This window comes from Loxodonta africana, chromosome 7 (assembly GCF_030014295.1).
Source record: "Loxodonta africana isolate mLoxAfr1 chromosome 7, mLoxAfr1.hap2, whole genome shotgun sequence".
NCBI lineage: Eukaryota > Metazoa > Chordata > Mammalia > Proboscidea > Elephantidae > Loxodonta > Loxodonta africana.
In genome coordinates, this window is record NC_087348.1 from 79309680 (window position 1) to 79326012 (window position 16333).

At 39.9% G+C, this 16333-nt stretch overlaps 1 protein-coding gene across 1 annotated transcript; it reads left to right on the forward strand.

Annotated features, from left to right (window-relative positions):
• Nucleotides 1-3795: 3795 nt before the first annotated feature.
• Nucleotides 3796-4767, forward strand: LOC135232156 (olfactory receptor 52N2-like). Its single transcript, XM_064289482.1, has one exon. It carries the CDS (start codon nucleotides 3808-3810, stop codon nucleotides 4765-4767), a length of 960 nt encoding a protein of 319 aa, XP_064145552.1. The 5' UTR covers nucleotides 3796-3807.
• Nucleotides 4768-16333: the final 11566 nt, after the last annotated feature.

Genomic DNA, 16333 nt, shown 5'->3' on the forward strand with positions numbered 1-16333 from the left:
TGGTGGAGGCTGTAGTACTTGTGGTCCATTAGTCATTTGGACTAAGCTTTCCCTTTGTGTCTTTGATTTTATTTATTTTCCCTTGCTTCAGATGGGGTGAGACCAGTGGAGTATCTTAGTGGGCTGCTCACAAGCTTTTAAGACCCCAGACACTGCCCATCAAAGTAGAATGTAGAACATTTTCTTTATAAATTATATTATGCCAATTGATCTAGATGTTCCCTGAGACCATGGTTCTCATAGCCCTCAGCCCAGTTATTTGTTCCCTCAGGGAGTTTCCATATGTCTATGGAGCTTCATGACCTTGTCTTGGACCAGTTGTGCTGGCTTCCCCAGTATTGTGTACTGTCTTACCCTTCATCAAAGTTATCACTTCTCTATTGTCTATTTAGTGTTTTCTCATCCCCACCCCTCCTCTCCCTAGTAATCATCAAAGATTGTTTCTTTTTGTGTGTAAACATTTTCATGAGTTTTTACAGTAGTGGTCTCATACAATATTTGTCCTTTTGAGACTGGCTTATTTTACTCAGCATAATGCCCTCCAGATTCATCCATGCTGTGAGATTCTTTGCATATTTTTCATTGTTCTTTATCAATGCATAGTACTCTATAGTTTATCTATTCATCTGTTGATAGGCATCTATGTTGTTTCCACTTTTTTCTATTTTGAACAATGCTGCAATGAACATGGGTGTGCATTTGTCTATTGGTGTGATGGCTCTTATTTCTCCAGGATATATTCCTAAGAATGAGGTCATATGGTATGGATCGTATGGTATTTCTATTTCTAGCTTTTAAAGCAAACAACATTTTGTTTTCCAAAATGGTTGTCCCATTTTGCATTCCTACCAGCAGTATCTAAGAGCTGCAATTTCCCCACAGCCTCTCCAACTTTCGTTTTCTGTTTCTTTGATTTGTGCCAGTAATGCCAGGGTGAGATGGTATCTCATTGTTTTGATTTACATTTCTCTAATGGCTAGTGATCTCGACCATTTCCTCATGTGTCTGTTAGCCGCTTGAATGTCTTCTTTGGTAAAATATCTGTTCATATCATTTGCTCATTTTTTAATTGAATTATTTGTCTTTTTTTGTAGAGGTGTTGGATTTTCCTGTAGATTTTAGATATTAGAACTTTGTGGATTTGACATAGCCAAAATTTTTTCCCAGCCTGTAGGTTCTGTTTTCACTCTTTTGATGAAATCTTTTGATGAGCATTTAAGTGTTTAATTTTCAGAAGATACCAACTATCTAGCTTATCTTCTGGAGGTTGTGTGTTGTTTGTTATGGTTTGTATCCTGTTAGTACTGTGTGTTAGGTAGGGCCTCTAGCGTTGATCCTATTTTTCCTTCTATGGTTTTTATAGTTTTTGGTTTTATATTTAGGTCGTTGATCCATTTTGAATTAGTTTTTTTGTATGATGTGAGGTATGGGTCCTGTTTCATTTTTTTGCAGATGGACATCCAGGTTTGTCAGCACCATTTGTTAAAAAGATTGTCTTTTCTCCATTTGATGGACTTCGGTCCCTTGTCCAAGATCAGGTGACTGTAGATGGATGGATTTATATCTGGGTTCTCAATTCTGTTCCATTGGTCAATGTGGCTGCCGTTGTACCTGTACCAGTAGAACCATATTTCTTTACCTTTCTCCCCTCCCCAAGTCACATCCTAGTGCTGCTGAGGGATGCAATGTGTTATTGCAAGGGAAGATGGGACCAAGGTGGGGAAAGGATATGGTATTTTTGGCTTGGTTGTTACAGGTTACTATTATACATCATTCACTAATGAGAAGACTGCATCTGGCCATCTTTTTCCAAATGAAATGTGTTGTATCTTAATGACTGAAATTTCTGTTTTCTGAACCATGGCTCCTAATGCAGCATTTATTTCTGATAATTCAGTGGCTACAATATTTCTACTCCTCCTTCTTTTAAAATTTGATAAAGAATTTTCACATATTTTATCTCATCTGATTCTCACGATGATCTTGTGAGGTTAAGTTTTAATACACTCATGTTACATGTGAGGAAACTAAGCCTTGGAAGTAGTTAAGTGCTTTGCAGAAGGTTGCACAGATGACATATGGCAGAAATAGTCCCTGAAACTAAGACTTTAACTCCTGGTCCAGAGTTTATTCCATGTCACTAGAACTACAAGGTCCACTCATACCTCCCATCCTCCCAGGCCTCACACTTTCTGCTGTCATCACATAGTCTCCTTAGCAGCTGTGGCTGAAGGTATGCAAAATAATTACATGGTTGCCTCTTGGATAGAAAAGCAAACTTCCTTAACCATTTCAAAACTGTGCTGTTTTTTCTTTCTTGGACCATGCATTCTGGCTGACTTCTACCCCTTTCCTTCATGCTTAGAGACCTCTTCTTGATGTAATGGAGGCTCTAAGGTCAACCTTGCTGCACCTTTTCTGCCTGGACAGTGAATCACTTCCTTTCACTCCAAGCCCTCTCAGACTCTAGGCCCAGGTATCTATCTGTCCTTGTGTTTGTTTCTCACATTAGAGGATTGTGGTCCTGGAGGAGTTGGAGTATTTTGGGAAGACATGTAATCCCTGAATCACTTTGTATCAGCCCTGCTATTTGATATCCTGTGCTGCCCAACTCTAGCCATAGGGTCTTGATGTTCTTCCTTAGATCTGCAACAGCCACTGCTAAAACAGAGAGGATGATAATATCCTAGCTTGGGGGTTATTGGATATGATCCCTGGTCTTCTCCTGTCACTGAATAGAGCTGCAATCATGGTCAATTTACTTCTTTCTAGATCTCATTTTTCTAATTCATATTACTTGGCACAATAGATGTTGGAGATGTGAGTAATTTTGTACACTTCTTAGTATGTTAACCTGAAAAGAGGAGCTTGAGTACACATCTTCTCATTTTCTCTCCTGCTTTTAATAAGGTGGCAGTGATTTAGAATTCCTCACATTATTGTTTTTTACCACGAGCTTCTGTTTCTTCTCCAGGTCACCACAACTCTGAATTTTGTGCCTAGCCATCTACCAGAGCACCCCAAAGGAGAGGGAGATAATGCAGGTGGTGAAGTGAGGCAACCATTGAGAAACTGGACAGAGAAACATGACGTGCATTTGTGAAATGAATGGGGAATAATCCAAGGAAGAGCCTGGTTAATGTTGGAGTCACCAGGCATCATTTATTCTGTAACTCTGACAATCAGGTGAAGCCTGGACAAGTTGGATATTTCCAAATTAAGGAATTTCTCAGAGGTTAGAATTTTCAAATGAAAATTCATGGGATAAGATTAGGAGAACACTTGAAGTCAGTGTTGATTAAATCAAGCATCAGCCCCTGGGAATACGAGTCTGATGAGCAGGAATTTTATTTAACAATAGTTGCTGGGTATCTACTTGAATCTGGTTTTGTGGGTGCCCACAGTCACATGTATAATAGGATATTTAATCCTGGGAGTTGATTTCCCAACTTCTTGTCCAATGCATTTTTTCACTAGACCATGTTGAATTGCCTCTTCTGCTTTTGAAGATCTTGTAGAAATACTGACTAAACTGAAAATTACTTTCAGCCATTTTCCGAGAACTGTTGGGGATATTGGTTGTACTGGTGGTAATGATGGTGAGCTTCCAACCACTATATTTTTGACTCTAACCTACCTTTCTTTGCAGTGGAGTTTGGCTGCTAACTAAAGAGTTGGCTGTTCATATTCACCAGCCTCTCCTTGCAAACCCTTTGGGGTAGTTCTACTCTGTCCTAAAGGGTTGCTGTGAGTTGGAATTGACTCAATAGCAACAGGTTTGGCTTTTTTTTTTTTTTAAGTGCAAGGATGACCATGATTTTTTCGAATAATTCTCATCTCTTCCCACATACTTTCTTCTTGACTGGCATCCCAGGGGTGACTGCTGTCCACATTTGGATCTCACTTCCCTTTTGCTTCATGTTCTTGCTTGCAGTAATAGGGAATAGTGTCCTGCTTTTTCTCATTCAGAGAGAGTGCAGCCTTCACCAACCCATGTTTTTCTTTCTTGCCATGCTCTCCTTTGTTGACCTAGTCCTCTCCCTCTCTGCTCTGCCCAAGATGCTGGCCATTTTCTGGTTTGGTGCTACAGCCATCAATTTCCATTCTTGTCTTTCTCAGATGTTCTTCATCCACGCATTCTCTGCCATGGAGTCAGGAGTGCTGGAGGCCATGGCCCTGGATCGCTTTGTGGCCATTTGTAACCCTCTGTGCTATGCAACCATCCTTAACCCAGTTGTTGTTGCCAAGATTGGAGGCCTAGTGGTGCTGAGGGGTGTGGGTTTGACCATCTCATTTCCAAGCCTGGCCCATCAGCTTCCCTACTGTGGCTCACACACAATTGCCTATACCTACTGTGAGCATATGGCTGTGGTCAAGCTGGCCTGCGGTGCCACCACTGTGGACAACCTCTATGCCTTTGCTGTGGCAATTTCTCTTGGTGTGGATGATGTGGCCTTTATTGCGTACTCCTATGGGAAGATTGTGAGAACTGTGATGCATTCTTCTTCCCCTGAGTCATGTGGCAAAGCAGGCAGCACATGCACGGCCCATGTCTGTGTCATCCTCTTCTTCTATGGACGAGGTTTTCTTTCTGTGGCCATGCAGCTGTTTGGGCCACCCATTGCCTCTGCTTTCAAGGTCATCCTTGCCAATCTCTACTTGCTCTTTCCCCCTGCACTGGACCCCATTGTGTATGGAGTCAAGACAAAGCAGATACGTGACCAGCTGTTCAGAGTTCTGACCCCCAATCAGATTGACCCCATTTGAGTATAGCTCCCACGAGCTATACTTCAGGGGCCAGCAAGGCCCTTCTCTGTGGGCTTAGAGTCCTACTGCCCAGGTCATTTTCCTGGTTTGAACAGTTAAGGGAGAGGAAATGAAGTTATCTTGAGTGTGTGGAAGTTAGTAAATCTTTTCTGAGCCTTTAGGTGTCTAGATATTGCAATGCAAAACTGTGAGGGGCTGGTTTTTTCATTTGATCAATCAGCAAGTAATTTTTTGGTACCCTTTCCCTCTGAAAGTTTATGGTTTACTTGCATTGAAAAGTGTACCAGGTAACTGGGAAACAATTAGGACTTTCACTGACTTGAATTCTAGTGTTTTAGGAGTTCAGAGAAGAGGGAGATGAACTAGGTGTGTATTTTGGGCACATGAGCTGACACAGGGAAACTTCCACCACCAGGCAGACACGTCCATTCTATTGAAGTGAATAGGCGGTATCTATCTGAGACTTTTTGGCTTTAGAGGCTCAAGGGTGGCAAACTATGGACATAATTTAGATATTTTAGTTTATAGGAGAAATTCTTTTTATAATTATGACTCCAGAAATGAAGGAAAAGCTTAGATTCTTCTAAGTATTTTTTTTCAGCCTATTTTTGAGATAGAAGACTCTTTGTAACTCCTAAGTGATGTATATGTTAGTTTCTGTGAGTAATGGTAATTGCTTTTTTTTAATTTCATCATTTGTATTCTCAGATGTAGAGACATGAGTTAACCATATTCTTAGTTTTATTTCTAACAATAATTGTTCTACGTCTTGTTTTATTTATCTGCTGACTTTATTTCTACCTCTTACCCTTTCTCTTTACCTTTCCAGTTCCCTCCACTGGCATCATTTTAGTGTGTTTGTTGTATGTTCTTAAAAATTTGTGTTCCTTTGTAATATGTATATGTTGTTCAGGTGTTATGTATTCTCAATATACGTAAAGGCCATTCTTGAATTTCCTCAAATGTGCCATGCTCCCTCCAGCCATGGGACCTTTGTCTGGACTCTTTCTAGTGGGAATGCACCTCCCTGCTATTATCACCACCATTTCCACTCATCTTGAACCTCAGTTCAAATTCCATTTCCTTGGCAAAGATTTTTCAACTCACTTGTTTGTAGATTTCAGAGCACTGTGTATATTTCATTCATTATTCATAATTAATTCATAATCATATACATTTTTTGATTGGTTGAATAATCTTTGTCGTCACCCCACTAGATTGTGAGTTCCACTGTATTCTTAGGTTAGTGCTTGTCACATGTTTTGTTCTCAATAAATGTTTGTTGAATAAATCTCACCATTTTAATGGGCTGCGTCATCATTAGCATATTCCTTCCTCATTCATTACAATAGTACATGTTTTGAATAACTGAATACATTTGTGTAAATCACCATAAGCACTCAATAAATTTTTGAGGAAATGAAATACATTGTCACAAAACTACCATCACCATCACAATCACTATGAACCTTACTCTCCTTATCCTGTCATCATTACTAATATCACTTTAACTTAGTCTTTTTGAAGTCAATAATTTTAAATGGTGATAGTTTGGGCACTGTGTAGAGACACCTGACGACATAACTACAGGCATAAGGTAGACTCGCTCCTCTGTATAGGTATAAACCAAACAAGAAGAAAAATCGTCCTTCTTCTTTTCTTCATATGCTCCCCTTTTCTTTTTTCCTTCATTATTTTATTCTCCATTTTGAGTAATTACCAGGTTCTGGAATTACAGTGGCTATCAGTGTTTTGGGAAGACCAACTTGAAAAAAGAGAAATTATGATAAAATGTTATAGTGCTGTGGTAGAGATTGATTCCAAGTCAGAAAGTCCTGTAGAAAAAAGAGAACTAATTTTCATTGAGAAGATGAGGGGCAGGAGAGGGATATAGTTTGAGTTGGGTTAATTGTATACTGTGAATGACAATGGTAGTACAAAATAGTTAACATGCTTGGTTGCAAACTGAAAGGCTGGCTGTTCAAGTCTACCCAGAGAAGCCTTGGGAGAAGGGCCTAGAGATCTACTTCTGAAAAAACAGATATTGAAAAACTTATGGAGCACAGTTCTACTCTGACCCATATGGGGTTGCCAAGAGTTGGAATTGACTCGACAGCAATTGGTACAGAGCAGGTTCTCCTCTTACAGGCTTTTAACATACTGTAGTTTTAAGTTATAATACTTACAACCATTATTATTTGTGTGATTATGTACTTAATATATATCATCCATGATCAATGAAGGCAAGGACTTTTTATCACATTAACTATATATATATATATATATATATTTTGGGACATCTAGTAGAAGATTTTAAGTTGGTAGGTATTTAATAAATATCTATTGACTGAATGAATAAATGAGGCTTTCCACCAGCTGTGAATGAAATACTTGTTGACTGGATGAATGAAAGGACTGTACTGCTTGAAGCATTGTTCCCCAGGAGAATATGGTCACCTGGGTGGAGTGGTAGCTGCTTTAGTCAGAGTTGGTGCCAAAGGAAGGGTCTGCCTGGTGATGGGGAGATGTGATAGAGGAGGCCTGAGCCAATTACATTGAGAACTTGCTGGAATGGAATGTTAAGGAGACTCTGTTTCTCCTGTACTTGCTTTGGACCCTAGGTGGGTGTCTTTGGGCCTGTCAAAATCCTTTGGAGAAGAAACAGAGCATTTCCTCTGAGGCAGGTGGGCTTTTCATGTTATGTAGAGTTCTCCAAAAACAAACTCAAAAATATTGCATATAGAATGTTTATTGGGGGCTATACTTGGCAACAATATCTGTCAGAAAGTGAGGGGAGCAGGATGAAGCAAAGAAGCTCAATTGTGATGCATTTGCCCCAGAGATCTCTGCTGACTGATGTGTAGTACTTGAGCTGAGATGGCTCTTCAGTGTTGCCCCAGGTTGAAGAAAGGGGGTTGGGTCTTTGTATTCCTACACTGAGTAGTAACTGGGTGCAGGCTGCACTAGAGAAGGAAAAGTAATCTTAGGGGAGACAGGTCTCTTAGGCCAAGGGAGACTGACTCATTATGAGCTTTCAACATCCAGCACTCCTGCAGCTGGAACAATGAGCACATTAAACCACAGTATCCACCCAAGAACTCATTGAGTCCCAAGCTTGTTCTGTAAGAATAAGAAGTCTGAGCTCACAGAGCAGTGTGACACATGAGGTTTCCCAGCACAACCATCAGGATACACTCATTTAGGAGTGATGAACTATGCTGGACAGAGGTGGGCCACCCATTCAAGTGAAGGTACCATTTCTGCTCTGCCTTTCCTGTCCAATCACTCATCCCTGGGGGCTTTAGCTTCAGCGCTATGTGCCTCCAGTCAATCAGGATGCTAACTTAGGTGCTGTCCAGGCTTGTCTGTGAATCCAGTGGGACCTGCCGACTATTATTAATAGCTGGCTTGCCCAGGGCCTTGTTCACAGTCACCAGCACTGTCTTGAGGAAGTACCAAGAATGGACTGAACTTCCTGTGTGAAGATGATAAAACCAGCTGTGAGGTGGTCCGTGGGATTTCAGGTGTGGAAAATGTGGTCAGTTTTGAGACTTGTGACTTGAGGGAAGATTATTGACAACTGATTTTTGCCTTTGCCACAGCTATTGTGTCAGTAATTATTTTTTTGTCTTGGCTAGTGTGGCACTGAGTCCCCCAGTAGCTCTAGTCTGACACCTTTTAGTAGTTGTAAGCTGGTTTCCCCTGGCTCTGAGTAGCTGGTGTCTCTAGGTATGGTTCCTCAAAACTAACCCTTCCTCTTCCATACCTCTTAGTGTTTACCATTCAGATCACACATTGCTGCAAACTTACCTGTGAGATTGCAGACACCTACCAGTCCCATTTAACTTTCACAGCTGTTTGAGGCATTCACAGGAGCATTTAACATGGCCCTAGGTTACATCTTCACCATCACATATAGCACATGTAGATACAGCAGACTAGTCTCTTTTCCCCGAGTCTTACCTGAGCCAGTTCTCATGCTTCATATCTTTGAAAAACTTGAGCACAGACTTTGGGTGACGTGTTTGATTTCCTCTTTGACATTCAGAGATTGCTGTTCGGCCCTTCTGAATCAGAAGTCCTCTTCATCAGTGTTACTCATAAGTTAGGGCAGAAGGTCATCATGGAGATCGAACTGGGGATTGAGGGTGTTCTTGGGACAGAGCAGGGAGGGCTATTGTGGAACTCTCCTGAGTGTGGAAATATTCTTTTCCAAGTTCTCTCTGTGTTCATGAGTCTCATTTAAGGCTGATGCAGGACTTTAAAATAGGCCCCCCTCAGAGGCAGCCCAGATACCAGGAGAACATTTCCCCTCTGTGAGGCATATTTTATTGGTTTTCTATGAGTCTCACATTTGTCACCTGGGGCCCTGCCTCTGAGTTCTTGGTTTCTGTTTCCCTTGCTCCTACTAGGTCATTATCATGTCCTCTCCTAATGTCTCTCTCCCTGTGTCCCTGTTTCTCACTTTTTACCACTATCTAGAGTATGGGACATTGTAAAGGAGATTAAGCGGAGAGAGATAGGCCACAGCCCATAGAGAAGCCTCCCTATTTATTAGAGGTGGTGTCAGAAGTGACTAGTAGTGAAAGACACTTAAGATTCTGTAGTAGCCTCTTACAGCAGAAAGACTCCTCAGGGCTCTTCCTGCTGGAGCATCACTTAAGGTGAGGAATACATCTGTCATAGACACCCCACTTCCTGCTGCATCGTTCCTATCTCCTAAGTTCAGTCTTTGCCTTGTCAAGTTCTTGTAATTCCTGGTTCATTTAAGGCACTTATCTAGCTATTTTTTTATTATCTAGCTTATCTAGATAATATCTAAAAAAAAATTATCTACATAAAAAATTACATATTTTTATTATTATCTAGCTTATCTAACTCCTTGGAAACTCTATGGGGCAGTTCTTCTCTGTCCTGTAGGGTCGCTATAAGTTGGAATCGACTCAACGGCACCGGGTGTTTTTTTTGTTCTCTGGGTATCTAGCTATTTATTTATTTTTTAATTTAATCATAGAGACTTTTTTTATTCAGTGAGCATTACTGAGTACTAACTAGACTCCAGGAATTTCTGGAACCTGACGGGGGACTGCAGCAATAAGCAAGGCATGGTCCTTACTCTTCAGGGACCGACACAATAAAAGTTTTTTACAGTGCAAGGTATTCAGTGCAATGACAGGGCAGGTAAAGGGGACATAGTAAAAAATAAAAGGAGCCGTGGCATGCCTCCTTATAGAACTTAAGGACAGCTTCGCAAAAGACAGAGCCCTAATAGCTTAGTGGTTAGCAGCTTGGCTGCTAATCAAAAAATCAGCAATACGAATTTACCTGCTACTCCTTGGAAACACCGTGGGGCAGTTCTACTCTGTCCCATAGGGTTGCTATGAGTTTGAATTGATTGGATGGCATCGGATTAGGTTTGTTTTTTTCACAGAAGACGGGTCACCTAGATTGAATTTACTTGAATATGTAGGAATTGAATATTAGTTATTTGGTAGTTGTTTTCTCCTTCCTAGCTAGATAACTAAATATGTCTTCACTTTTAAGTTTCTGGGAATAAAGCCCCTGTGCTTTTCTGGGAAGAATCATAGACGGACCTTTTGTTAACTTATAACTGACTCTTAATAAGCCACTCCAGGCTTTTCCTGTGGACTCACAAACCACTCAACACAGAGAAGAGGCAGGTTATTCTCAGGCAAGTGAGTAATCCTCTACTTCTCTCCTTTATTCACTGTACTTTGGCGTGGGCTCCCACTGCTCCAGGGGCACTGCTCTTACCCTGGCTACACGTTTATTCTCAGGCAAGTGAGTGAATCTCTACCTCTCCCTTTCACTCACTGTACTTTGGCGTGGGCTCCCGCTGCTCCAGGGACACTGCTCTTACCCCAGCTACAGGTGGTGTTCCTTAACATACAGCTGTTCTCTAACTCCTCAGCCAAAACATGAGAAATGTGCTGAAGTTTGCCACAGAAGCTGGACAATTAAGAAAGATGATTAATTTTCTCAGCATTTGGAGTGTTAAAGACTAGAATGTGACCTTTGCTAAGATTATGAGATTTCCTTTGAGGTCTCAGTAAAAATATGTCACAGTCATTTTACGTTATCAGTGGATTTGAATCTGGAAGATGAAGGCTAGGTGATATTTCAGATATTGTTACTGCCAGGTTCAGAGTGTTTTGTCAATATTGTCATCATCATAGGTTTGTGAAACAGACACTTTGATAAATAGATGTATAATCCACAAGAACTGAGTCATTCCTGACTTTTTTTGTCTTTATATGTACACATGCATCCCCTCCACACTTATGCAGAAAAATGCAATTATTTTGAACCACAGGTGTCTTTTTACACAAATGTATAGACACAAACCTAATGTTTGAAGCCTTTCATTTTAATGCTTTAGGATTGAATCATGGGAAGAGAATGAAACAGAGCACCTATTAATTTGGCACTAAATTTTCACAATATCATGATGCGATGCAGACATATCAAAAATTTGAAACAGAGAAACAGAGTCACAGAAACAAAAAATGAAAGAGGCCTAAGATCTCATATTCTGAGACCTTTCATTGTTAACGTTAATAATAATGATAACTATAATGTATATAGACTAACCTACATACCAGCAAGTTACATGCATCATTCTAATTAATATTTATAATAAACCAGTAAGGTTAATATTATTTATTCTACCATCATATGAGGAAATCAAGACTCAGAGAATTTAAATAGCTTGACAAAATTTCATTCCTAGAATATGAAAGGACCAGGGTTTAAACCCACATCTGCCTGACTCAATGTTTTTCCCAAAACATTTTGCAGCCTCCACAATACTTTCAACTATAAAGTTTAATGAGATCCAGTCCTTTCTCTTGAAACAAACCATAAAGACAGATAGGATTTCTATAATTTAGGTAAGGTCATAGATGAACAAAGTACTCCTTATGCAATTAGTGTGGTCCCAACTCAGTCAGTGAGTCCTTCAGAGAGGCAGGAGACAGTAGACTCTGAGTTTTGAAGGCTGCGAAGAATCAACTGAAGTAAAAGAAGAGGAAGAAAGAATATCTAAAAGTCATACGTAAAATGGGATGGTGTACTCATGTAACCTCAAGAATATTAGAACGAATAAAGCAAAATATACACATGGGAGTATGTTAAGTGTAAAACAGCAGGAGCGGACAAAAGATAGACTTTGAAAACATACTTTTATGCTATTCTTCTAAAAGTATGATTTTAGTCTATCAATTACATTTACTGACAGGTTTTAATTATAGGAGTGACAAGATAACATCTGCATTTTAGGAAAACCCCTCTGACTTATGGATGGAGAGTGAATTGGAAAGAGGTTATAGCAAAGCGGAGATATCCAAAGAAGCCATCCAGAGGAGACAAGTTGGGAATGTGAACTAAGGCAATGTCACTGATGTTAAGAGTAAGGAATGGATATAACCCATTGAAATCACGTTAAACAGTATAAAGTCAACAGGAATTGATGAATGAGTAAGAGAGATTAGCGATAAGGGTGAGTAAGAATAGTTTCCAAGGTTTTGATTGTGTTGGGTAGAGAGATATTGATACAATTCATAGAAATATGGAAAAAAAGAAGTGGAAAGGATTTGGGGAAAAACTTTTGTTGTTGTTGTTAGGTGCAGACAAGCCTATTCCAAGTCATAGCAACCCCACATACAACAGAACAAAACATTGCCTGGTCCTGCACCATGCTCACAAATGTTGCTATGTTTGAGCCCATCGTTGCAGCAGGGGTGTAGTGAGGATAAAGAGTCCCAGGGGAAATCTCTAAGTTAGCTTTTCCCCAAATTCAAGTGCCCAGAGGCAATCTCTAAGTTACCCTTCCCCCAATTTCAAGATGAATAGATGTTGATAGCCACAATGCATCAGAGGAAATGCCAACACCATAATTAAAAGGCACCAATTCTTCTTCAGTCTTCCTTATTCATTGTCCTGCTTTTGCATACTTATGAGGCAATTGAAAATACCATGGCCTGAGTCACACTCCTTAGTCCTCAAGGTGACATCTTTGCTTTTTAGCATTTTAAAGAGGTTTTTTTTTTTTTTTTTTTTTTGGCAGCAGATTTGTCAATGCAATACATTGTTAGATTTCTTGACTGCTGCTTCTACCGGCATTGATTGTGGATCCAAGTAAAATGAAATCCTTGACAACTTTTATCTTTTCTCTGCTTATCATGATGTTGCTTATTGGTCCAGTTGTGAGAATTTTTGTTTTCTTTATGTTGGAGTGTAACCCGTACTGAAGCCTGTAGTCTTTGATCTTCATCAGTAAGTGCTTCAAGTCCTCCTCACTTTCAGCAAGCAAGATTGTGTCATCTGCATAATGTAGGTTGTTAATGAGTCTTCCTCCAATCCTGATGCCGTGTTCTTCTTCATATAGTCCAGCTCCTCACATTATTTGATCAGCATACACATTGAATAATTGTGGTGAGAAGATACAGCCCTGATATACACGTTTCCTGATTTTATCCACTTAGTATACAGTTGTTCTTTTGGAACGACTGCCTTTTGGTCTATGTACATGTTCCACATGTGCACAGTTAAGTGTTCTTGAATTCTCATCCTTCGAACTGTTATCCATAATTTACTGTGATCCACATAGTCGAATGCCTTTGCATGGTCAGTGAAACACAGGTAAACATCTTTCTGGTATTTTCTGTTTTTAGCCGAGATCCATCTGACATCAGCAATGATATCCCTCATTCCACATCCTCTTCTGAATCCAGCTTGAATTTCTGGCAGTTCCCTGTACTACTGCAGTTGCTTTTGAATTATCTTTTTTTTTTTTAATTTTTATTGTGCTTTAAATGAAAGTTTACAAATCAAGTCAGACTCTCATACAAAAATTTGTAAACACCTTGCTATGTACTCCTAATTGCTCTCCCCCAATGAGACAGCACATTCCTTCCCTCCACTCTCTCTTTTTGTATCCATTCGACCAGCTTCTGACCCCCTCTACCCTCTCATTTCCCCTTCAGACAGGAGATGCCAACAAAGTCACATGTGTCTACTTGTTTCAAGAAGCTCATTATTCACCAGTATCATCATTTATCCCATAATCCAGTCCAATTCCTGTCTAAAAAGTTGGCTTTGGGAATGGTTCCTGTCTTGGGCTAACAGAAGGTCTGGGGACCATGACCTTGGGGGTCATTCTTGTCTCAGCCAGACCATTAAGTCTGGTCTTTTTACAAGAATTTGGGGTCTACATCCCACTCCTCTCTTGCTCCCTCAGGGGTTCTCTGTTGTGTTCCCTGTTAGGACAGTCATCAGTTGTAGCCAGACACCATCTATTTCTTCTGGTCTCAGGATGATGTAGTCTCTGGTTTATGTGGTCCTTTCTGCCTCTTGGGCTCCTAATTACCTAGTATCTTTGCTGTTCTTCATTTTCCTTTGATCCAGGTGGGTTGAGACCAATTGAAGCATCTTAGAGGGCCACTTGCTAGCATTTAAGACCCCAGACACCACTCCAAAGCGGGATGCAGAATGTTTTCTTAATAGATTTTATTATGCCAATTGACTTAGCTGTCCCCTGAAGCCATGGTCCCCAGACCCCTGCCCCTGCTATGCTGGCCTTCAAAGTTTTCAGTTTATTAAGCAAACTTCTTTGCTTTTGGTCAGTTGTGCTGACCTTTCCTGTATTGTGTATTGTCTTTCCCTTCTTATTTACTATCTAATTAGTAGAATGCCTCTCTCCCACCCTCCCTCCCTCCTCGCTCTCGTAACCACAAAAGAGTGTTTTCTTCTCAGTTTAAACTATTTCTCAAGTTCTTATAATAGTGGGCTTATACAATATTTGCCCTTTTGCAACTGACTAATTTCACTCAGCATAATGCCTTCCAGGTTCCTCCATGTTATGAAATGTTTCACAGATTCCTCACTGTTCTTTATTCATGCGTAGTATTCCATTCTGTGAATACACCATAATTTATTTATCCACTCATCTGTTGATGGACACCTTGGTTGTTTCCATCTTTTTTCTATTGTAAACAGTGCTGTAGTAAACATGGGTGAGCATATATCTGTTCATGTAAAGGCTCTTATTTCTCTAGGATATATTCTGAGGAGCGGGATTGCTGGATGGTATGGTAGTTTTATTTCTAGCTTTTTAAGGAAGCCCCAAATCGATTTCCAAAGTGGTTGTACCATTTTACATTCCACCAGCAGTGTATAAGTGTTCCAGTCTCTCTACAACCTCTTCAACATTTATTATTTTGTGGTTTTTGGATGAATGCCAGCCTTGTTGGAGTGAGATGAAATCTCATTGTAGTTTTGATTTGCATTTCTCTAATGGCTAATGATTGTGAGCATTTCCTCACGTATCTGTTAGCTGCCTGAATGTCTTCTTTAGTGAAGTGTCTGTTCCTATCCTTTGCCCATTTTTTAATTGGGTTATTTGTCTTTTTGTAGTTGAGTTTTTGCAGTATCATATAGATTTTAGAGACCAGATGCTGATCAGAAATGTCATAGCTAAAAACTTTTTCCTAGTCTGTAGGTAATCTTTTTACTCTTTTGGTGAAGTCTTTGATTGAGCATAGGTGTTTGACTCTTAGGAGCTCCCAGTTATCTGGTTTCTCTTCTGCATTGTTAGTAGTGTTTTGTATACTGTTTATGCCATCTATTAGGGCTCCTAGCATTGTCCCTGTTTTATCTTTCATGATCTTTATCATTTTAGATTTTATATTTAGGTCTTTGATCCATTTTGAGTTAGTTTTTATGGATGGTGTGAGGTATGGGTCTTGTTTCTTTTTTTGCAGATGGATATCCAGTTATGCCAGCACCATTTTTTGAAAAAGACTGTCTTTTCCCCTTTTAACTGATTTGGGCCTTTGTCAAATATCAGCTGCTCATATGTGGATGGATTAATGTCTGGATTCTCAATTCTGTTCCATTGGTCTATGTATGTGTTGTTGTACCAGTACCAGGTTTTTTTTTGACTACAGTGGCAGTATAAGAAGTTCTAAAATCAGGTAGAGTGAGGCCTCCCACTTTGTTCTTCTTTTTCAGTAATGCTTTGGTTATCCGGGGCCTCTTTCCCTTCCATATGAAGTTGGTTAATTGTTTTTCCAACTCATTAATTGAATTATCTTCATCAAAATTTTATTTATTAATTATATTGTTGGTAATTTCTTCATTCTGTTACATCACCTTTTTTTGGAATGGGCACGGATATTGATCTCTTCCTGTCAGTTGGCCAGATAGCTGTCTTCCAAATTTCTTGGCATAGACAAGTGAGCGATTCCAGCATTTCGTCTGTTTGTTGAAATATCTCAAATGGTATTCCATGCATTCCTGGAGCCTTGTTTATACACCAATGTCTTCAGCGTAGCTTGGTCTTCATCCTCAGTACCCTGGGTTCTTGGTCATATGCTGCCTCCTGAAATGGTAGAATGTCTACCTGTTCTTTCTGGTACAGTGACTCTGTGTATTCCTTCTAAATTCTTTTGATTTGTTCAACATTTTGCCCATAGAATCTGGCAATATTGTAACTCACGACTTTAATTTTTTCTCCTGTTCTCTCAGCTTGGCTTTCTAATTCCAG